Source organism: Balaenoptera borealis (assembly GCF_965194805.1).
Source record: "Balaenoptera borealis genome assembly, chromosome: 16".
In the NCBI taxonomy this organism is placed as follows: domain Eukaryota; kingdom Metazoa; phylum Chordata; class Mammalia; order Artiodactyla; family Balaenopteridae; genus Balaenoptera; species Balaenoptera borealis.
In genome coordinates, this window is record NC_138872.1 from 41,537,063 (window position 1) to 41,560,595 (window position 23,533).

At 37.2% G+C, this 23,533-nt stretch overlaps 1 protein-coding gene across 10 annotated transcripts in view; it reads left to right on the plus strand.

Moving 5' to 3' along the window:
• Positions 1–23,533, plus strand: part of MACROD2 (mono-ADP ribosylhydrolase 2) — a 1,990,905-nt gene that overhangs the window by 500,135 nt on the left and 1,467,237 nt on the right. Inside the window, exon 5 of one of the 10 annotated variants that reach the window (XM_082359150.1) lies at positions 5,524–9,885. The exons of the other annotated variants lie outside the window; for them this stretch is intronic. Coding sequence (XP_082215276.1) covers positions 5,524–5,585 — 62 coding nt within the window. The 3' untranslated portion in view covers positions 5,586–9,885. Of the gene's footprint in view, positions 1–5,523; positions 9,886–23,533 lie in introns of those variants that run through there. 10 annotated transcript variants of the gene reach the window in all.

The following is a 23,533-nucleotide window of genomic DNA, read 5'->3' on the forward strand; positions in this document are numbered from 1 at the left end:
AGTATGCACCTCTGTGTTCTAGGTACTGGTCTAGGCCCCAGCAGAATAAAGAAATCAGACAAAAATCCCTGTCCTTGTGAAGTTGACATTTTATTAAATAACTATTTTTATTCATTAAGATATTATTTTTTCAATATTTTATTACAGTAGTTTTCAAACACACAGCAAAGTTGAAAGAATTTCACAGTGAACCCCCTTATGTCTACCTCCCAGGTCTACCATTGATGACTGACTATCCTTGTCCTATCATGTTTCTCTCCATGTAGTCATCTATCCATGTGTCAATCCATTTTTTTCTTACAGCATTATAATTAAGACAACAAAATAGAAACAACCTACATATCCAATAGTAGGGGATTAGTTAAAGAAGTTGCTGTGCTTCCACTCAGTGGGCTTATATGCAGCCATTCAACTTTATAATTTTCAGACTATGGAAAATCCTGTATCTAATGATAAAGAAAATAACAGAATATGAAACTGCTCACTGTGCCTTATAATTTCAACACTATAAAACAAATTATACAAATGAAAAGGACCATAAGTGGATATGGAAAACTAAAAGACACTTGATCTGTTACGGTCGTGGAATTTTTGTAACTAGTTTTCCCCTTCCCTTTATTTTGTTTTTTATTAAAGTTAGTGCACAGTTTATTCATTACGTACATTTAAAAATTTAAAGTTAGGTCAGTGCAACCATTATCAATCATGTGCATTTAAAATTGTTTAGCAGAGCAGGGAATAAATTGTAATGTCTTTTATTAACTAATTGTATATTGAATATTTTTTAGTGCCTGAATATATGAAGATGAATAAAATGGTGTTTCTGCCCATTAGAAGTTTCCAGTATGTTACAGACTATGTGTCCATAAGAGAAAAACTACACGATGAGCAATAATTATGCTGCGTATATTATGTAGTGGTTTAAAGAGTGGACTCTGAACCCAGACCTCCTATGTTTGCTTCCAGGCTTCATTTCATAATACCTGTTTGATATTTGGCAAGTTATTTAACTTCTGTTTGCCTCAGTTCCTCATTCTTAATGAGGTTAAATATACTTCCTACCTCTTAGATTTGTGTGGGGATTAAATGATTTTGTACAAGCTAAATGCTTAAAATAATATCTGGCACATGATAAATACTAAAAAATATTGACCGTTATTAACTATTTAATATTAATATGTTGTTTTTAAGATTCTGCAATAAGTTAGACTCTTGTGGTTCAACTCCTATGCATCATATATTTATACATATTTTAATCCATATGCTTTAATAAAAAAGTAAAGGTAACATAATTACCTTTAGATGTTTAGACATTAAAACTGTAGATTTTACTTCAACCTGATATATTTAAATTCCCTTTTAAAAATCTTTATTGGCAAAGCAACTATTTAGAAATGTGAGGAAAAATCCATTTTTAACTTAAAAATTTATTTAAGATTATTTTAGGGTACAGATTGATTGCTTGAGAAAGTCTTATGCTTTCCTAGTATCTTAGCAGTGGTGCTTAAGTTTTCTAGATTTATGGCAGCCTTTTGAACTTCCTCAAGGATTGTATTTGATCAGGACATGTGGTCAGATTGAAAGCAGTTTCTCTGGACTCTAAGCTTACTTGCCAGTAGAAAACTATACTGAAAAGAAAAAATGTCTCTTGGGTGTTCAGAATATATTGTATAATTCCTTAATAAAAACAAATATAAATATTTTGTGATTAATTAAGGGAGAAACACATGAAAATTTAGATGCTTATTTCACAAATCATCAAACTGAAAAGATACCACTTATTTACTTATTTTTGTATTTTACCTCCTTTCCGTAGATGGAAAAGTTGCCAGTTTTTAATTCTCCTCTCTCTGAATATTTTAGTGTCATTAAGTGGGAATAATTTGGATCACATACAGATTAGGATGGAAATGATAGAATGATGTAATGACTCTGGAGCGAGTTTTATCCTGTCTCAGGAGAACTCATAATTGGATTGTGTTTATGGAAGAAGATGCAGAGGTGGAGAGATAAAAATGGAATAACCTCTTTATCTTCACCAGACTCTCCAGTCTGTATCACAGAGTTTTTATTTTCAGGAGGGCACAGAGAACTTCTGTCTAGTTTCCCTATTCCATACATAAAGTCCTCTTAGAGGAAAGTTTTCTTCACAAAGTGGAAGTTAAGTTTTAGAAATTCTGTTCTATTTATTATGTGTTATTTTTATATGAGTTTCATAGAGAAACTCTGAAACTAAAGAAGTGAGCTTTTAACAACCTGGTGACAAGTACTGGGAAAAAGCAGATGCAGGGGGTGAATGGTACAGTAAGATGGGGTTGGGGGGGCAGTGCCAGAATGGCAGGTTGGCAAACGTGTTTTGGTAAATCAGAAGATAATTTAAGATCACCTGCATGATTTCTCTATTCCTCACCATCCTTTGAGATGTTTGGCATGACAGAATGAAAGAACGCCAAATCTTAACTGCTTTTCCTTAGAGCTGATGCATTGGTTATCTAGGAAGACTGTTTGAATAGTGATGGAAGCAAGAGTTGATAGGAGTGAACTTGAAGATAGATTAGGGTTATTTTTTGAGTAAGAAAAATGGTATGTATATATTCTTTAATTATGTATTTAAATATATATGTGTGTTTATATATACATACATACACATACATATATATAATTTTGGAAAAAAGACCATTCCCAGTCCAGCTAGTATCTGTGGTCATTTTGGATTTCTTTTATCCTGAAAATCGCTTTAGAGATAATCTGAAATATATTTTGCCTCATAAAATTTAATTAACTTCACACCACACTTGGAATATTTAAACATAATGTCTGTTGAGTTTGGTTTATGAAAAAGCCCAACTCCAATGGCTCTCCAACTATTTTTTAAATTTTACAGTGGAAGAATCTCCACATAAATTATAAAATTATAAATCTCCACAATGCTGACATTGGAAAAAAAAGTTGTATATATTGTTGCATGTTTGATTTAATCATCTTTTCTAGGGCATGATACTTTAACTATCATGAGGTACAATAAAATTTCATTCTGTACAGAGCTTTCCATGGCACCTCTACCGTGACTTGCTCCATGGAACTATACTACACAATTCAATAAGAAGTTAATTCTGTCAACCTATTTATTATTTAAGATATACAGTCTGAAGGGAGAAAAAAAATGAGGATTTCAGTTGGATTTGAAATGAGACGGAGAGTTAATGAGACATAGAGATACAGAAGGTCTCTTCTAGCTGGCAGGAATTCCCAGGGAGGTCAAGAGTAGGGTAGATTAAAATGAATTTACAATATAGAGGCAGCAGGAAGGATATTTGTGAAGACTCATGGTATTAGCCAAAGCAAACAGGTAGATTTTCTTTTCCGATAGGAAGATATATTTAAAGAGAAATTAAATGCAAGGGGAAACTTGGGAGTGATTTGTAGCAATTGTATGACACGTGAGTTGTCCTTTGTTTCCCAGTGCTTGAGGAAACATTCTGTGTTTGCCATCTGAAGAGAAAAAGCATTGAATTCTGAGTCAGGGAGTTCCCACTGTGAAGGAATAAGAAGATACTGTTGTGTGAATAACCACACGGCTGGGTGAAAGCTAGTGGTGGAGGGATCCATTGAGTGTAGGAGGGATTGGGGCAGTGAATGAATGAAAGAAATCCTGGTTAAAGAAAAGTGGAAGGCGGGAAAACTAAAGTCAGTCAAGCAGTCTAATTGCTTACTCATTTAGAAATGAATGGAGACCTTGCTGCCCAGAAGCTAGGAAGCAGCTCAGAAGCAATGTTTCCTGGTGGATAAAGCTTTGCGCAGGAAGGAATTCCAGTCCCTGAGTCTGTTCTCACCTCTTTCATAAGCAAACGTGTACTTGACCTGAGAGGAGCTTCTCTTGCCTCAGACCCAGTTTGTCCTCCCATGTCTCAAAGATCAAAGCTGAAAAAGATCATCTTGAGGAGAAAAAAACTTTCCTACTTCATGTTTACTTTAAGATTTTTTTTTTCTGTCTTATTTCTTAGCAAAACTATTCACTTAGCCAGAGCCCTAAGTTGTGCCATCCGCATACCTGACATCGTATGCAAATGGCAGTGGTTGATGGAATTTCACCTCAGGTCTGATTATGCCCAGGGAGGCTTCACAGGCTCCAAATGCCTGCCTTTATCTGATACGTCGAGAAGCCCATTCAAACCTTTAGGGCTCTACCAACTTGGCAAGAAGAGTTGGCAAACTTCCCTTGCTGGGTTTCTTTTGGTTTGAAGGTTTTGAAGTGGGTCTGGGTCTGGTGAGGGAGGCTGTGATGAATGCTGTGTAGACTCCTTGTGAGGTCTCTTATTTGTTGACTGTAAGCTTTTCATCATTTGACATGAATGAGAAGCATCATTCCTTTGCAAGGGTTTTCCTTTTTTCTGAAGTTATCTTAGAGACTTTTTAGTGACCATATGAAATGAAATCAGAAATTCTCTGAGCAAATACCTTTGAAGATGCGTGGCAAATGTTTAAACAGGTCCTAATAGATAGGATTTAAATACTGTATATAGTAATTAGTTATGTTACTAAAAAAAAAAAAAAAAAAAAGCAACCTTAAAATACCCCTTGCATTTTTTCTTTTTAACTCTTGCAAATTTTTCTCCAAATTCATGAATTAAACAAATTAGGTGAGAGAAATATAATGGTGTTAAATCTCCTAAGTGCTTGACACACTGATGATAAATTTTAAAGTTTAAGGTAAGTTTACAAATTGTAGGTGGGGACTTATTTTCCCACATAGCTTCTTGAAAATGAAATCCTCTAGCAGAATAAAGAAAATGCAGATAATTGCTACAAAAGTAAGAATACATTAAAAACTCACTAAATACTGGTTACTTGAGTGTATTTGATTTTGTATGTCTGATTGTTCCTAATTGAATGAAATAATATTTAAACAAAGAGTTTTTATGACTCTCATATGGACTGGTTATGTATTTTGTGTCTCAATCTCTATCTTCCTTAATGTTCTTCTACAAGCCACCCTTACATTGTTCTAGTTCTTACATGACTATATGATGCTTTTAAACTTCTTCTCCCCATTTTTTTAAAAAAAATTCTCCCCAAGACCCTATGCCATTTTTATTTTAACTTTTGAAACCTTCTTATCCATGGCATTCTCATCTAACTCTTAACTGTTATGGCTTTTATACTTCCCTAAATGCTATAAGCGATCTCTTCCTTACTGGCCTTGTCATAAAGTGACCACTTCTTGCTCTTTTGTCACTTCCTGAACAAAAAATAAGTTTCTTGCCTCATTATATTGTGAGGGACTTAGGGCAGGGGGCAGAGGAGAAGCCGTAACTCTCTCTGAGGGCTAGGATAATGTGACACAGACATCTAATATAGTTCACTGAAATGTGAGCTCCCCATGAATAATAAAGAATTATTGCCAAGAAGCAGCTACTCCACCAGATGACATTTCCCAGTCTCCCTTGCATCTACGTGGGGCTTTGTATCTATAACAGTTTTCATAAATGGAATGCAAAAGAGCATGATGTTTGTCATTTCTAGGCCAAGGCTGTCAGGAAGCAGGTGTGACTTCTCCAAGCTGTCATTCCCTGTCTGCTGCCTAGTTGTGGGGGCCTCTGAGGACATAAGAAATTTCAGAGCCACAAGACTGAAGGAGTATGGGTCTTTGTATCACCACGTGGAGGAAAGCTGTAGACCAACAAGAATTACACTGGACCGCTGCTTGAGCACAAAATAAAGTTCTGTTGTGTTAAACCACTAAATTTTTATAGCAACTAATGTTGTCTTCACTAATATAGGTGAAGGAATCTTGCTGTTTGTCATTCTTGGAGGGGCCTTCTAATCCTGTTGGCCCCAGAAGAACTGGAGGAAAACTGCTTTAGTGTGTTCATACCTTATGAATTGGAGAAGTCTACCAAAAGACCCAGGTTATAATGGATGCCCTCAAACAACTTCCAAAATGCTGACTGCAAAACCCAGAAGAGCTGCAGCTGGGATATCCATGATGCGTTTCCCACTGCCTGAAAAATGGGATCTGTCTAGCAGGTATCTTTGCTAAAGAAACATCCAGGCAAGAGAGGGAAAGGCTATTCACAGTTCTTTTAAGAATATTCTAGATGAGGAACAACAACTGGTCAGCTAAAAGAGTGGGCTCCCATTAAATCAGAAATAATGAAAAAACTGTAAGAGAAGTTTATCAAGAAGATGAAGAAGTGCTCTTAAGAAGACTGAAGAAGCACACTTAAGAAGAGCATCTGGGACTTCCCTGGTGGCGCAGTGGTTAAGAATCTGCCTGCCAATTCAGGGAACACGGGTTCCAGCCCTGGTCTGGGAAGGTCCCACATGCCGCAGAGCAATTAAGCCCACGAGCCACAACTACTGAGCCCATGTGCCACAACTACTGAAGCCTGCGTGCCTAGAGCCCGTGCTCCACAACAAGAGAAGCCACCGCAATGAGAAGCCCGCACACCACAACGAAGAGTAGCCCCCACTCACCACACCTAGAGAAAGCCTGCACGCAACAATGAAGACCCAACGCAGCCAAAAATAAATTAATTAATTAATTAATTAAAAAAAAAGAGCATCCAACAGTATTCTGAAATTTAAAAAAAAGAACCAAATCCTACCAAATTCAATAGATGAGCTGAAAAAGAAAATAATCTTGCTGCTTATCATGCAGAATTAATGTTACAAAACATCAAGTGAAATATTTTACAATACAGTGTGAAAATAGAAATAAAATTCATTTGATTATAGAACTCATTCTGAAAAACTATGTGAAATATACTTGGAAAGCAAAGTGCAAATTTTATAAACCCTTTAAGTAAGCATCTTAGTATCCTGATTTGTTTAAGAAATATTCCTCACTTCAGAGTTCTTAAAATATTTTGTTTTCTAATGCTGTTATTTTATTTTTTGACATTTAGTTTTTCAAAATATAATTTTATTTATTTTATATATTGTATGAGATAGGGGTCTAACTTTATTTTTTTCCACATGGATGCCAACTGTCAGCGCCATTTAATAAATAAAGTATCGTTTCCCACTGATTTGAAATGCAACTTTTGTCATCTGTTACATCCTCTGGATACATATTTTGTGGACTCTATTCTTTTTTATTGATATTTTGTCTATCCCAGTAGCCGTACCATGCTATATTGATTATGGCATCTTTATGGACTGTTAAAATATCTGGTAAGGAAAGTACTCTTTTAGAATTCTTTTTTTGCAAACATTTTTGGCTTTCTAGTCATCACATAAGTTTTAAAGCCATTTGTCAGTTTACACACTCACCACAAAACATTGACCTTATAACTGTATTTTTCAATTCTTACTTTACGTCTTTTATATGATTTTAAAGTTTTATTTATAAAGACGTAACTTTATTAAGAATTTATTCTTGCATATTTTATAGTTTATATTGGTTTCGTGAATAGTATTTATGTTTCACATATCCACTAATAATTATTATTGCTTTTGTAAAATGCTATTGATTTTTTTGTATTTTTATTCATATACAGCTACCATGTTGAATTATCTCATTAACTCTACTTGTTTCTCAAATTTGAACTAAAGGTATTTTGTCTCTTTTCTTCCCAATGTTTTTGTTAATCATGTAATTTGGGAGTCTCATTTCATTAGCTAGAACTTCAAAGGCAATGTTGAAACATGATAGTGGTGAAGCAGGAGTCTCTATTTTTTTTCTTTATTGAATGGAAATGGTTTCAATGTTTCCCTGTATTCAGTGTTTACTGATGAATTTTGGTATATAGTCTTTAAGGTGAATCCTGTTATCCCTTTCTTAATTAGAGTTTTATTTAAGATGGCTGATGGGTGCTATCGAGTGCCTTTTACATGTTTGTTGATATAATTATATTGTTTTTCTGTTAGAGGAGGTTCTGATATTACAGAATCTAAGAGGGAAAAAGTCAAGAATGGAGTGGCACTTCCTATAAAAATATAAAGCCTGTTCCCTGCCCTTGTGAAACATTCAGCAAGTGAGGGAGATAAGACTTAAGAATTTGTATCAGCACTGCAGAGGAGGTAATTCATATGAAATTATGCAGTTAAGAGAGGAAGCCCAGGAATGAGTGAGGTCTGGATTTCACAGGAAAGCCTTCTTAAAGAATGACAATCTGGAACAAGATAGGATAAGCTTATTCATGAAGTTATGAAAGCAGAGGAAGGATTAAAGAACTGAAAATTGTATATGTGAGAAGTGGTTAAAAAATTATTCAGCCTCTGGAAATGAAAATTAGCGTGATTTTAAATATATGAATACGGTACGGAAGATAATTTGATCTTCTTCACTAGGGATAGATAAAGGAAATGACTAAGCTTACTAAGTACTACAGTCACAGCAATGTGAATTGTTAATCACTGGAATGTTTTACCAAAAAGCAGTTCATTGCAATTCTAGAAAATTTCCCATTTTTCTGCTAGAAAACAGAGATGAGGAAGCCTTTTCTAGAGGCAAGAGCCTTTAATTTTGATGGAATAGTTTAGGAAATCAAGTAACAGTTCTGCTGGTTAGTGATCTGTTTACTCCTGAAACACTTAGGTGTCCAACACTGTAGGGAATGAAGAGATCAGAATCTGTACATAGGTTGTTAGAACCTGGAACACCATAAAAGTACACAAACTAGAGACTTCTTTTAAGATATGGAGTATAAAGTCAATTTATATGCACTGCCTTCTATTGAAAACTAACAAAAACAATAAAAAAGAAAGAAAATTCAAGAAAGGTGAGTTCATTTACTGTGATTTGCCATTCCTGAATTCTTTATTTTGATCCATCTCTGAGATGGCTGGATTTTATCCTTGTATAAAGAGCTCAAGATGCTATATTGTTTGAGTTCTCTCTTGCTTCCTCTGCAGCTTCTTCTCCAGATGAGTTGAACTACTTTTATTTGATGGAATTGGATGCCACAGTCTGCATACTCTCCCACATATTGATCCCTTATTCCTCGCTCCTGTTTCACCATCTTCCCTCGTGAAATACCCATTCTTTATGACTCAGCTCATATACCACCTACTTTGTATAACCTTTCCTGACCTCCCCAGGTAGAGCTGACTACTCTCCTTTTTACTGGTCTCATTCTGCTTTCACCTTTCCTTTATCTTCCACCTATAATGGTATGCTTTTGCTTTGTTTTGTCTTGTTTTGCTTATGGACCTTGCTGTGATCAGTCCCTCCTCTCTCCATGCTCTCCTCCAGAAGCTCCTTTCCTCAACCAGAGCCAACCTTAAGCAGAACATTAGCACCAGACAGACAGACACACACATACACACACACACACACACACACACACACACATACATATACTGCAGTTTAGGCTTCACTGAAGATTTCCAGAGAAGACAGGAAAGAGGATTTACATCATGCACTACAAAGCAGAGATTTAGTAAAAGTGGATTGCATACTTCCTTTTTTCCCCAAGCAGAATGTCTCATGTTTTTCTTTCTCATAATATCATCCCTTCCATATATCTTCCCAAACGTGTGCTTCATCACCTTAAGCAAGTTAGTTGCCACCCTCAATTTGCACAAATTGAGAAAAAGCTTCTATTGTTTCTAAAGCTTATGCCCTTGGGTGCCTCTTCCCTGACCTTAGGTTGCTTATCAAAGTCTTCACTCTTTGAAAATTCATCTTTTTTTGGGAGCCAGTGAATGGGAACAGAGTATTATACTGTTAATAATAGGTAACATTTATAGTTAGTTTACCCTATGCCAAGCACTATACTAAGTATTTTATTTAAATAAAATTTAAATAGTTTAAATTTTACGTGAAATTTAAATAGACATTTAAATAAAATTTCCTTTATATTCTGGTACCTACAGGTTTGTCTCCTATAGAAGACTGTGAGCATTTTCACAGTGACGACTACGTATTACTTTCTTTGTATTCTTAATACCTAGCAACATGCCTGGCACATAGTGAGCACTTCATAAATGCCTGTTGGATGAATAAAGAGAGTATGTATGAATGTAATCTAATTGGTGGGGAGAATTGTCAGCCTGCTCCCAATATCCTTAGTCATAATTCCTTTTATTTTTGTTTTATGTTTTCATCTCACCATGGTTCTCTGCTAACTCATCCTTGTGGTCAGTACAGGCCCTGGCTTTCACTCCACTATCCATAGGTATTGCCACTTCTTGTATTTTTTTTTTTAAGATTTATATTTATTTATTTATTTATTTTTGGCGGCATCGGGTCTTAGTTGCGGCACGGGATCTTCATTGTGGCATGTGGGATCGTTTGTTGCGGCACGTGGGCTCTTTGCTGTGGTGCGTGGGCTTCTCTCTAGTTGTGGCACACAGGCTCCAGAGCGTGTGGGCTCTGTAGTTTACAGCATGCAGTCTCTCTAGTTGAGGCACGTGAACTCAGTAGTTGTGGCACATAGGCTTAGCTGCCCCACGGCATGTGGGATCTTAGTTCCCTGACCAGGGATGGAACCCACATCCCCTGCATTGGAAGGCAGATTCTTTACCACTGGACCACCAGGGAAGTCCTGCCAGTTCTTGTATTCTGACAGCTAGTTATTCTATGGGAAATCTTTTAATCAAGATTCTATTTGTTTACACTGAAATGACTTATACCTTCTGACACATCTCTTTTCACCAGTATGAGGAGATGCTGTCGGATTTTATGGATAGGAAGCAGCACATCCTGCCAAGGTAGGTTAGGGTTTTCAATCTGTGCTTGGTGTATCTCTAGGGGTTTGATGAAGCTCCTTTCACAGGCCACTGTGATGAGTGTTCTTGATAAAACGCAAATAAAAGCATGAACTCTGAAATATCCTTAGTCGTCTAAGGTTGATGGTATATGCTGTATAGCAGGGGTCCCCAACCCCCAGGCCATGGACCGGTACTGGTCTGTGGCCTGTTAGGAACCGGGCCATGTAGCAGGAGGTGAGCGGTGGGTGAGTGAGCGAAGCTTCATCTGTATTTACAGCTGCTCTACATCGCTTGCATTACCACCTGAGCTCCGCCTCCTGTCAGCATTATGATGAGTTGTATAATTATTTCATTATATATTACAATGTAATAAAAATAGAAATAAAGTGCACAATAAATGTAATGCACTTGAATCATCCCGAAGCCATCTCCCCACCCCTGTCCGTGGAAAAATTGTCTTCCATGAAACTGCTTCCTGGTGCCAAAAAGGCTGGGAACCACTGCTGTATAGGTTATGGCTAGATTGATGATATAATTTATTATTTAAAACATGACACTTTAAAAGTGAAAGAAACGGTATTTATAATTGCATTGGGTCAGAAGTCATAAACCAGGATATATAGTCACTCTGGTTATGGCTGAAATCTCCTGTTGGAAAAACCTATCTCCAACTTATTTCAACAAATATGGTGAAATTCTTTCAGCAACTCCTCTTTGAGTTAGTCTGTCACCTTCAGGGTTCACTTTTCCTGACGCACCAGTGTCATTTCCAATATAATTACATGGTCCAAATTCAACCACCACTTCAAATTGTGCATGTTTTTAACCACCTTCTCCATCTTAGCCTCAAAAGTTGTCAAGAGCTCTAGAGATGCCCTGAGCTTTCTCTTAAACAGAAAGAAGCTGACCGGATAAATGGAGGTGTTCTTTTCTAATTTATTGTAGTAAATTGGAATTTCACTCTCATTTTGTCCCAGTGCCAAGTGTGGCCTAGCGGTGGCAAGGCAGGAGTAACCGGGGGAAGGGAAGGAATGATGCATGATACTTAGGCACGTGTCAGTACCCGTTATGCCCGTGTGCTTGTCCTTTGCTGGCGTTAGCCTTTGCTCACCTCAAGGATTCCAGTAAAGGGGAAGGGGAGGGCATGATCAGAATACTCTCCCTTGCTCTTACTTCACCCCCTTCACTGATGCTCCTCAAGTCCTTGACCTTTCCATTAGCTTCCCCAGCCCTTCCTCCTGGTCCTCAGTGGCTTCTGTACTGCTTCTCATAACAGAGTCCCTTGTCCTGCTTCTTCACCTGCCTCACTCTCTCTCTGGATTGTTTTCACCTTGCAGGAACTCCCTCACCCTGCTAGGGGTGAAAGCTTGCAGCTTGGAGAACCCCATTCTCATTTGAAGGGTTGGGAAGGGCACCAAGTTTCTTTTTTTCTTTTTTTCTTATCAAGAACGCAGATAGAGAAGATGTGGTCTTGGCACCCCAGTTTAGAATTTTGAATTGATTTTCTAATTGAAACTCCTTTATAACTGGCCATTTGGCTTTAGGAGACCCTTTGGGTATTTTGGTGTTTAAATAGACACCATGTACTTATTCGTCAACCTATCCACCAACTGTCATAATATTTCTATACAAAAATCTGAAGTTACCTCTCCAAGATTGCTTAGATGAACTTTGGGGATATAGACTGTTTATAATTAGGCCTGTCTATACTTTTTTCTGTTTGTCTTTTGAACACATTCAGTTCCAAGATGTTGAGAATAACAACGCTAATGATAATGATGATCATTAATGTTTATTAAGCATCCACCGTGTAGTAGGTGCTGTGCTGGTCACTACATTATCATTATCCTCCATAATTTCACTGTAATGCAAGTATTATTTCCATCTTACAGAGGAGGAAAGCAAGGCACAGAGAGGAAACGTGAGGGGCTGAAAGTTACACAGTGAGTAAATGACGAAGCTAAGCTTCAGGCCCAAGCTTGTCAGACTCTGTAATTGACATCTTTCTACAGTGCTGTGTGGTTGCTTGTGCCTGGCCATATTTTACCATATTGCTGTGCCTATTTTAGGTTATGAACAATTTTAGAGAGGTGCCATACCCTATTCTGCATTTTTAATGGCATTTAGGCATGTTAATTAGGACAGTTGGATATTAAAGCACTTCAAATAACTTTTTAGATCATTTGCATTTCCAGAGAGTGATAAATAAAGATGTCAAATAAACCATGTAGTCACATTAATATCAAGTTGCCTGTTATGTTCTACCCCTGTTCCTGCTGGTTTTCCGTTCAATGGATCCAACAGATACTGGATCCATGTTGATGACCAAGCTGTATAAATCTATCCCTCTTTTGATCATCCTCCTTGGAGGTTTGGAGGGGTTGGAGAGGGTGAGAGGGAGAAACATTTACCACAAAATTGATTTCTAAGTACAAAGCAGTGAGTAAGGCTGATGTCAGGATGCTGATTTATAAAAAACAACAACACCTTTTTACTGTCATGATGGTTGTAATCAAATATCTTGCATAGCTTAGAGTACTGTAAAGGTGCAATGAAAGTCACTGGAATGACTCTGACATCAGTATTTTTTCATGATGTTTCTTTCAACTCTATCATGACTCTTGTGGAACTTAAATTGCATAGAAAATACATTTTTTCATACTGTCTCTAAATCCTGGTTCCCTTTCTTGTTATCGTTCTTTTTTATTTATCAGTTAAAATAGGATGGGTGAAAAAATGACACAAATTCTGACACTGCAGAAGATATACCTACTTTGAAGGCATACTGACTTTATGAAGATCCAGTGTTGTCTTTCAGAATTTCATTTACATTCTGCTCATTCACACTTACACTTTTTTAGTTTAAAAATAAAAAAGCATTAGTAAATCAAGGGAACCATCTTGTCTTGCCTATATGTTTCAAATTAAACTGTCAACTACTGTTAGTGTTTCTGGTTGGAATTTTCTCTTCATAGACAGAAGTCTTTTAAGTCTGATTTATATTTCTTTTCAGATTACAATTTTGAGTTCAACCTTTTGCAGACATTGACAACACTCCTTATATCAGCTAGTTTTCCAGAATATGCTTACAACCAACCCCAATTACAGAGGCATCAAAAAAACAGGTCTCTAGTGAACAACCTGAAAACCACAAATAAAATATACATCAATGGATTACACTAACATTATAGGAAAATATGCCAACATGCCACATCTATAGAAAGAATGCTCTAGGGACAATGACTCACTGTGCATTGTGAAATCATGAATTTCAGCAGTTTCATTTTCTGTGATTTTCATTAAAATAGCTAAGAAAAAGTATATGTTTGGAAAAGTATCTCTTAATAATCTGTTAGACACATCCCAGAATGTCCTAATGTTTTTCACATGTGGTTCAACTGAGTCTGTGAGGTTTGATGACACTCTGTTCTGAATTAAATGAGTGCCTCTAAATTTAGTATTATTTTCCATGTCCACTTAGGGGGCAACTATCCCCATCATTATGGTTTAGGAGAAAGGGCTGATTAAATAAGTGTCTTCAGGAAGACTGAGTAAAACAAGCAGCCTGGTTCACGAAGAAGGGATTTGATTCGAGGGAAATGAGATGAGGCTCCCTTTAGCCGTGCCTTTCTCAGTTCCATCCTCAATAGCCATTAGTATGATATAAGCCAACATCTTATATAATCTTATTTAATCTCAATGTAAGATACAGCCTGACCTTTAATAAACTCGACTGCCCCTCAGAATAAAGTCTCTACATTTGACATAGACTACAAAGTTCGTGATCTAGTCCCTGCCTGCATTTTTATCCTCTTTATTTACCAGTCTGCCTAGTACTTTTAGCAGCCTGACTTGCTAATAGTTCCTCCCCAGTCTCCTGCTCTTTCTTACTCCTTTGCCTTTGTTAAACCGATTCTTCTCCCTTTTTTCATTCCAACACCTTTTCACATCGCTTGTGGATTATTTCAAGAGTCAGCTGATTTTTCTGTTGCCCAGAAAACAGATGTTGATCATTGCTTAGAGTTGGTTGAACCCTCTTCTCTGATCCAGTAGTAAAGAGTAATCAGCGATTACAGAGCAATATAACACACTCTTGGTAAAACCTGTATGTGTGTTGTCTCATTTAACCCTTACGCCAAACCTATGAGGTAGGTGTATGAGGATGGGTCTTATATAACAGTAACTGGAGCATAGATTAAGTCCTGGTTTTTCATTAACTTTCCCTCCTCTGCCTTTTTCTGCCACGTGTAACTAGATCCAGGGGGGTAAACCTTGATTAGTTGTAACCAATTATATTTATTCGGTTCCCATTTTCAGTGACTTCTCAAGAAAGAGCATTAAGTGCAGTCATGGCTGAGAGATCAATACAGGAACTAATAGTTAGGTTGCCCTTACCTAGAGAGATGAGATACTCTGTGTGAAAACATTTTGCACAATGAAAAAAACATTTGTATTAGTTTTAGGCTGTAGTTAACAGAACACCCAAGAGATTAAACAAAAGGAGATTTATTATTTCCCAGAACAAGTCCAGAGATATGGCTATTACAGGATTAGTTAATTCAATTGTTGGAAGATATCAAAGATCCAATTCTCCTTTCATCTTTCTGCCCAGCCACCCTTAGCGTGTTGTCTTTTGTCTTCAGGCTGGTCAGTTCATGCTTGTGATATGGCTACTATAACTTCTTGACCACCTTCTTACACAATATATATAGGCCAGGGGAGAAAATGACTCTTCTCTGTATTCTTTTTAAAGATTGAGATAAACATTCTCAGAAGCTTCCCATAAAGCTTCTCCCGTTCTTGTCCTATCAGCCAGAAGTACATTTCCTGTCCATTCCTAAGCAGTCAGTAAAAATGGAAAATAAATGAACATGATTGGTAACATTAATCAGTTTGTTCCTTGGACCTTTGGAGGAGTTGGCTTACCCAGAGTCACATAGCCATTCAGTGCTTGAATGAAATTGGGATTCTGGTGAAGGAAGAAGGGGCTGGGGTGTACCTTTTCATTAATGAGCACTGCCTGCCCCAGGACTATACACTTATGAGTTCTCATTTTTAGTGTTGGTACATCCCTATGTAGTGTGTGGCAGTGGTTTCAGAAAGATTCACTTTTGAGGTCATTTTAAAGCAAAGAGGTTTTTATTTTATTTTTTGAAAGGTAATAATGTTCCTTGTTCCCTGTTTTAGGTTGGGTTGCCCCAGAAGCAGAGTCTCCGACAGATTTGAGGGAAAGTAGTTTATTCTGAAGGTAGGGGAGAATAGAAAGTGATCCAGGGATTCAGGGAAGGGAAGGCAACCTAAAGTCATACAGTGTCAAAACAGTTACGACTGTGGGTGACAGAAGCTTAGTGCCATAGGGACAGTCTGGGAAACAGTGTAGATTTAGACACTGAGTTATGCCACATAAAGGTAAGGGAGCTGGGGTATTTATACCCCAACCTCTGTCAATCATCTGTTGAGAAATTCAGGAGATGGTGTTAATGTCCCCAGGCCCCTTTGTGATGTGGCTTTTTGCAGCTTGTGGGGAAGCTCTCAGGCAGAGAGGCAGATACTAGAAATTAGACATCCCAGGGAAGCGATGAGGCTCACGGCATGGGGGTTGAAGACTAACAGCAACTGCCACATTCCTTTATGTCCCTGAAACAGTATCAAGAGCAGAAGTGTCAGAAAGCATGCAAAACTATCAGGAGTTATCTTGTCAAAAAGGAGAAGGAGGCACTTCCTTATTTTTTACTTAGCTCTCAGAAGGGGTCATTTCTAAAACCGTGTGATTTATATATGTATTATAGTGAGCTGTTTCCTGCTTACATTCATATATTCTGGTGATCTTAATAGCTCCAAAAATAGATGTTCTCACCTGCAGGATTTGTTTTGATGCTTACTTAGAGCAGCTTAAGGGTTGAAACCTTACATTAAGAATATTAGGTCTAATTGTTAGCTGAGTACATTTTGATGTTACAGCATTGGTTTAAATGCTGGTATCCTTCCAAACTTCCAAGCTGATTAAGAATTCTGAAATGCAATTTATCTTCAATTTTTAAATGTGTGTTTAATTTTCTCATTTATGCCATACATAACAGAATGGCAATTAATGATTAAATCTAAAGTAAGAGACTCGCTGTTCAAATCAGCAGGCTATGCTTTACTTAACTCCTACAAATATCACATTCTAGAGGAACAAACTTGTATATCCCAGTAGCAAAAGGTTGTTGATAATAACATAATAATCACCATGTACACTTGCTTGGCAAGGTATTTTCTCCACTAACATTTCTGTCATTTTCTCTTTTTATTTTCCCTAAAATACAAACCCGTTAGTCAAAACTAAATGAAAGCTCTGGAAGTCATTTTATTTTCCATTTATAGTTTAGACACAGAGAAGGTAGGAGCAGGAGGGAAGGAAAAGTGTAGTGGGTTGAATGTTGTGCCCCCCAAGACATATGTTCTCTGGAACCTGTGAAGGTGACCTTGTTTGGAGAAAGGGTCTTTGCAAATATAACTAAGTTAAGGTTCTTGAGATGAGATCATCCTAGCTTTAGGGTGGGCCTAAAGTCAGAGGGAGATTTGAGACACAGAGACACACAGGGAAGAAGACCATGTGAAGATGGAGACAGAGATTGGAGTCGTGTGGCCCCAAGCCAAAGAGTGTCTGGAGTCACCAAAGCCTGGAAAAGCAAGGAAAGGTTGTTTCCTGGAGCCTGTGAAGGAACATGGACTTGTTGACATCTTGATTTCAGACTTCTGCCTCCAGAACTGTGACAGAATAAATTCCTGTTGTTTTAAGCCACCAAGTTTGGGTAACTTGTTACAGCAGCCCCAGGAAATTAATAGAGCAGTTATTTTTTATTAGTGGTAGTACCAATAATGGAGGTGATGTGTATACTTTGCCTACAGTTTTATAGTTTATCAAATGGCCTCATCTGTGACCCTCAGAGCCAATGGAAATGACCTGCCCCAGCTATGGCCATGAGCACCAGACACAGAGCCACCAAACCACAGGAGGCCACCTCTGTGGAGGGAGGTTGAGGAGCTCACTCAAGCCTCCAGGGAGTAACAAGCCTGGTGGGAAGTTGTATCTCCCCGTCCCTACTTCCTCTTCTCCAACTGGCCTTATAAAAGCTGTGCCTCAATTTCTCACTGAAGGTTCCTCTCAGTACTCCACATTCACTGTGTGGACACATCCCAATGAATTTCTTTTTCTTTATTATGTGATGATTTCAGTTTGTGCTCATTGCAGATTCATTAAATTCTTCATTGAATGAACATTCCCTTAGTACCTACTAGGGACCTAACACCTGCTTAGTCTAAGGACAATAGTAATATAATGATTTTAAGATCCAGGGTTTCTAAGAAGCATAGCTTTGATATTTTATGCAAAACACAACCTCTTATAAATAATAAACATTTTTAGTGTAAAATTTGTACAATATTAAGAACCGTTAGTATGTACATGTACCATGTGATTAAGGTCATTTATAGCCATTCAGTGTTTGGGCAAGTTGGTTTTCATTAGTAGGTTTTGTTTTGTTTTATTTTTCTAATGTGTTTCCTCTTAAGAGACTGAATTCTCCAGATGTGGTGACCTGAACACCTGTTGCTCAAATACATGCTGCTGGTATTTTCTTAGAATGTCAATCACTTCATGTCTGCTTAAATTTACTGCATGTACTGCTCAGAGTACTGAATTATTGATGTGGACTTGAAGTTTCGGATCTAGTTGATGTATTGGAATTAGGCCTTTGTAGCAGAGATTACTGACATGTGTGCTGAGCTTGTGGTGTCTTGCTATACCTTCTGTCTTGTGGGAGGGACCAAAAAATGTAAAGTTGTATTTAATCTGTAAGGGGCATGTAGTCACATGACTTATGATTATATATTTGTAATAATTTCTTGATTATTAAGACTCACAAATTTATAGGAAGTAGATTAAATGACTGCTAGGTTTAGCTTTATGGTAGGCCAGGTGGTGAACTATTTGATCTTGGAAGAAGAAAAAGAGAATGGAAATGGAAGTAAAATAGCAAAGTTTCATTTACACCTGTTTCCTATATATCTGGTCATATTATGAGACTCTTTTTTACCTTTAACCTTAAATAGTGTCGTTTTAAAACTCTCACATCCTGTTATATATCTCTTCCACTAGAATAGTTACTTTCTTTGCAAATATTTTCATTGGAAGTCCTAGTAAAGTCAAGTTTGCTTTACTTACGATCAAGGTAAAGAATTTAAATTGAGAGTCTTCTTACCTGTGTTTGGAGATTCACTTTTTGGATATAGTTTTGTTTTTTTTTTTTTTGGCGGTGCTGGGTCTTGGTTACGGCATGCAGGATCTTTTTTTTTTAGTTGCGGCATGTGGAATCTTTAGTTGAGGCATGCAGGCCCTTAGTTGAGGTATGTGGGGTCTAGTTCCCTGACCAGGGATCGAACCCGGGCCTCCTGCATTGGGAGCATGGAATCTTAACCACTGGACCACCAGGGAAGTCCCTTGGATATAGTCTAATGTGTCAACATATATATACTGTAGCTTGAAGCAATAGTAACTATGTTAAGGTTCTTAAATGTGCCATGTACTAATTTGATGGTCAATCCCTGTAATATTAGTTCTTTCCCTGCAGAAAAGATGCTCTTTAAAACCCTCACAATCTATTTTCAACAAATAGCAGTTGAATAGGTAGAAAAATTTAGGGTGTCTTTTTTTAAAACCTAAATTATCAATTACATCTGTGTTTCTTGAGGATTGAATGGAGATTCAGCAAAGAAAGCCTAAAACACAGAAAGGACAGCATTGTTAAATTAGAGCATTGCTTTATCCTTTTTCCTCTGGTAACATAATATTTGATTTAAATATAGAAAAATTAATTTTCTCTATGTTATAATGGGTATTATGTATGACTGGGGAACCAATGGATAATCCTGTTGATCGAGAATATCTTCATATACAGACATATTTTAGAAGGGCATGGAGATTGCTCTATGTCTATTTTTTCAGTATACATTTTTTGAGCATCTACTTTGTGGTAGGCCCTCAATGCCCAAAAATAATTAAAATAATTTATTCACGCTCCAAGGGCCCAAAGTTAATTAATGGAAGGGAGGGAAGAGAGAGTTTCAGAACAGATAAATAAAAGACAGTTAGTAAACAGAGCAATGAGATATGCTCTGTTGTCCTTGGAGACAAAATTAGGGCCAATGGAGAATAGAGGTAAGGAGAGAGGTTTTGATTTATTATCAGAAAGAGCTTTTTAATAACCAAAGCCATCTAAAAATAGAATGATGCCCCCTTGGGAGCTAGTGAGTACTTCTTAGTTAGAAATATTTAAGCAGAGGGTGAATGATTTTATCTCAGAGTGCTGTTACATTGGTTTGGAGGGTTAAAGGAACCTCCAGCGTCCTTTCCAAATTTAAGATTAAGTCATTCTATTCTTGAATCAGTTAAGCATCTTTATAAGGGTAACCTACTTATCCTAGGAGGAGTCCTGTCAAAGACTTGGGCATTGGTTTGATTAGATATCTGGGAAGCTATGGCTTAATAGTCACTAAAGCCTTGAATAAATAGCAAGGCAGAATTAGTTATGCACTGAGGTCTCCCCAGCATCTTCCCTTAGCTGCTATGACTTTACCAAGACCTCACTTTCCTTGGACTGGATGGTCAGGTAGTACTCAAATACTTTGTACAAACAGGTTTAAGCATGAGGAACTGAACTTGTATTGTATCCTAAAAAGGTACCCTAGAATTGAATTTGTGGGAGTTTCCATTAATTCTTTAAGCATATCTATCTTTACAGATAGAAAGTATTAAGATTAGAACTAATGTAAATCTTTGTTTATGGAGTAGTGTTATTAGAACGTATGAACTAGTTTCAATCTGATACAAATAGCTCTCGTGATTACTGGAGAGACACACCTCATGGCTTCACAAAATAAAAGCTGGGGCATGGCAACTCTTTTTTTTTTTTTTTGAATTTTATTTTATTTATTTTTTTACACAGGAGGTTCTTATTAGTCATCAATTTTATACACATCAGTGCATACATGTCAATCCCAATCACCCAATTCATCACACCACCACCACCATCCCCCGCCGCTTTCCCCCCCTTGGTGTCCATACATTTGTTCTCTGCATCTGGGTCTCAATTTTTCACGGCAACTCTTGAGAAGTAAAATCTTTTGAACTATTTGTCATTGGGAGAAATCACCTATATTTTCACAGAGCTCTCACAAAGAAGAACTTCGCCACGATGCCCAACAACATGTATATATACAACATAGACTTTTGCCGTTTAGTATAAAATAATTCTGTTACTGTTGTCATTTCTTAAAAAATGCATTCACCTTTCATATTGTTGGAATTTGACTGGCTAATACTTTCAAACTTTCGTGTCTTAAGTAGAGGATTTCATTGCGTACAGAAGAATGAAGAAAACTTCATAGCGTGAACAGAAGAGAATTGAACTTAGTTTCATATTATAGTTGAGGAAGAGTAAAGAATAGTATATGAGAATTGGGGATGTAGAGAACCTATGTAAAATAGCTAGTAATTATTTATTTTATTCTTAATGGGCAAAGTTTACCTTTATAAATAAGGATAAAATGGCTAAATGCAAGAATGCAAGTTCTTTAGTAGCAAAATAATAGAATGATGATGATAGATTATTTTGAACTTTGAACAAAATCTAAAGTAACTGGGTTTAACCTTGGTGTATGTTTGTGTGTGTGTGTAAATTGTCACATTTCTTTTATTTGTTCCACTTTTGACTGATGGCTGAGATTGTTGGAGAACAGATCTGTTTGTGAAACCTTACTGGGAACATCCAAATTGGCAAAATGACTTGGTGCCCATCTGCAGTAAATCAGGATGTACATCTGACTAGGTTGGGGCTTTGTGCCAGTGCCTGTCTCAACATGTTCAGTTTTTAACTGAATTCTGTCACAGTTTTGAGTCAGATAATAATTAATGTCACAGACATTTTGTACATCTTTCTTATGGAAGTTCTATCTGTGTGACTGTAATTCTAGTCGGATGGGGTCAGGATGTTTTGTTGGCCATGATTTAAGAGTTCCTCCTGCATGTGATTTTCTGTCCACTCTCCTTTCACCCCTGGATTGATCACCAGGATAGTGGTTGGGAAACTCTGCTCCACTGTGGAAGGGAGCTCGTGTGAGTACTGAGCTGTATGGAGGTGCATTATATAGTGTCCTAGTTTGGTTCTTCCAAAAGTAAAACTTGAGACAATGATTCGGATATGATAGTTTATTTCATAATTTTAAGAAACAGGAGTGAAGGCAAGGAGAGTGAAGCACCCCCCAGAAAGGGTATTTTAAAGAGCAGGTTAAGAATTTGTGTAACTGGGACTCAGTTCTACTGGACATCTGTGTAAAATGGCCTTGGAACTGACCACGCATCATCCAAAGAAATATTTTTTTTTTATGATTTTTTTTGGTAGCTTTTTTTTTTTTAACATCTTTATTGGAGTATAATTGCTTTACAGTGGTGTGTTAGTTTCTGCTTTATAACGAAGTGAATCAGCTCTACATATACATATATCCCCATATCCCCTCTCTCTTGTGTCTCCCTCCCACCCTCCCTATCCCACCCCTCTAGGTGGTCACAAAGCACCCAGCTGATCTCCCTGTGCTATGCGGCTGCTTCCGACTAGCTATCTGTTTTACATTTGGTAGTGTATATATGTCCATGCCACTCTCTCACTTTATCCCAGTTTACCCTTCCCCTCCCCGTGCCCTCAAGTCCATTCTCTACGTCTGTGTCTTTATTCCTGTCCTGCCCCTAGGTTCTTCAGAACCATTTTTTTTTTTTTTAGATTCCATATATATGTGTTAGCATGTGGTATTTGTTTTTCTCTTTCTGACTTCACTCTGTATAACAGACTCTAGGTCCATCCACCTCACTACAAATAACTCAATTTCGTTTCCTTTTATGGCTGAGTAATATTCCATTGTATATATGTGCCACATCTTCTTTATCCATTCATCTGTCGATGGACACTTAGGTTGCTTCCATGTCCTGACTATTGTAAATAGAGCTGCAATGAACATTGTGGTACATGACTCTTTTTGAATTATGGTTTTCTCAGGGTATATGCCCAATAGTGGGATTGCTGGGTCATATGGGAGTTTTATTTTTAGTTTTTTAAGGAACCTCCATACTGTTCTCCATAGTGGCTGTATCAGTTTACATTCCCACCAACAGTGCAAGAGGATTCCCTTTTCTCCACACCCTCTCCAGCATTTATTGTTTGTAGATTTTTTGATGATGGCTATTCTGACTGGTGTGCAGTGATAGCTCATTGTAGTTTTGATTTGCATTTCTCTAATGATTAGTGATGTTGAGCATCCTTTCATGTGTTTGTTGGCAATCTGTAGATCTTCTTTGGAGAAATGTCTATTTAGGTCTTCTGCCCACTTTTGGATTGGGTTGTTTGTTTTTTTGATATTGAGCTGCATGAGCTGCTTGTAAATTTTGGAGATTAATCCTTTGTCAGTTGCTTCATTTGCAAATATTTTCTCCCATTTTGAGGGTTGTCTTTTCGTCTTGTTTATGTTTTCCTTTGCTGTGCAAAAGCTTTTAAGTTTCATTAGGTTCCATCTGTTTATTTTTGTTTTTATTTCCATTTCTCTAGGAGGTGGGTCCAAAAGGATCTTGCTGTGATTTATGTGATAGAGTGTTCTGCCTATGTTTTCCTTTAAGAGTTTTATAGTGTCTGGCCTTACATTTAGGTGTTTAATTCATTTTTAGTTTATTTTTGTGTGTGGTGTTAAGGAGTGTTCTAATTTCATTCTTTTACATGTAGCTGTCCAGTTTTCCCAGCACCACTTATTGAACAGGCTGTCTTTTCTCCATTGTGTATTCTTGCCT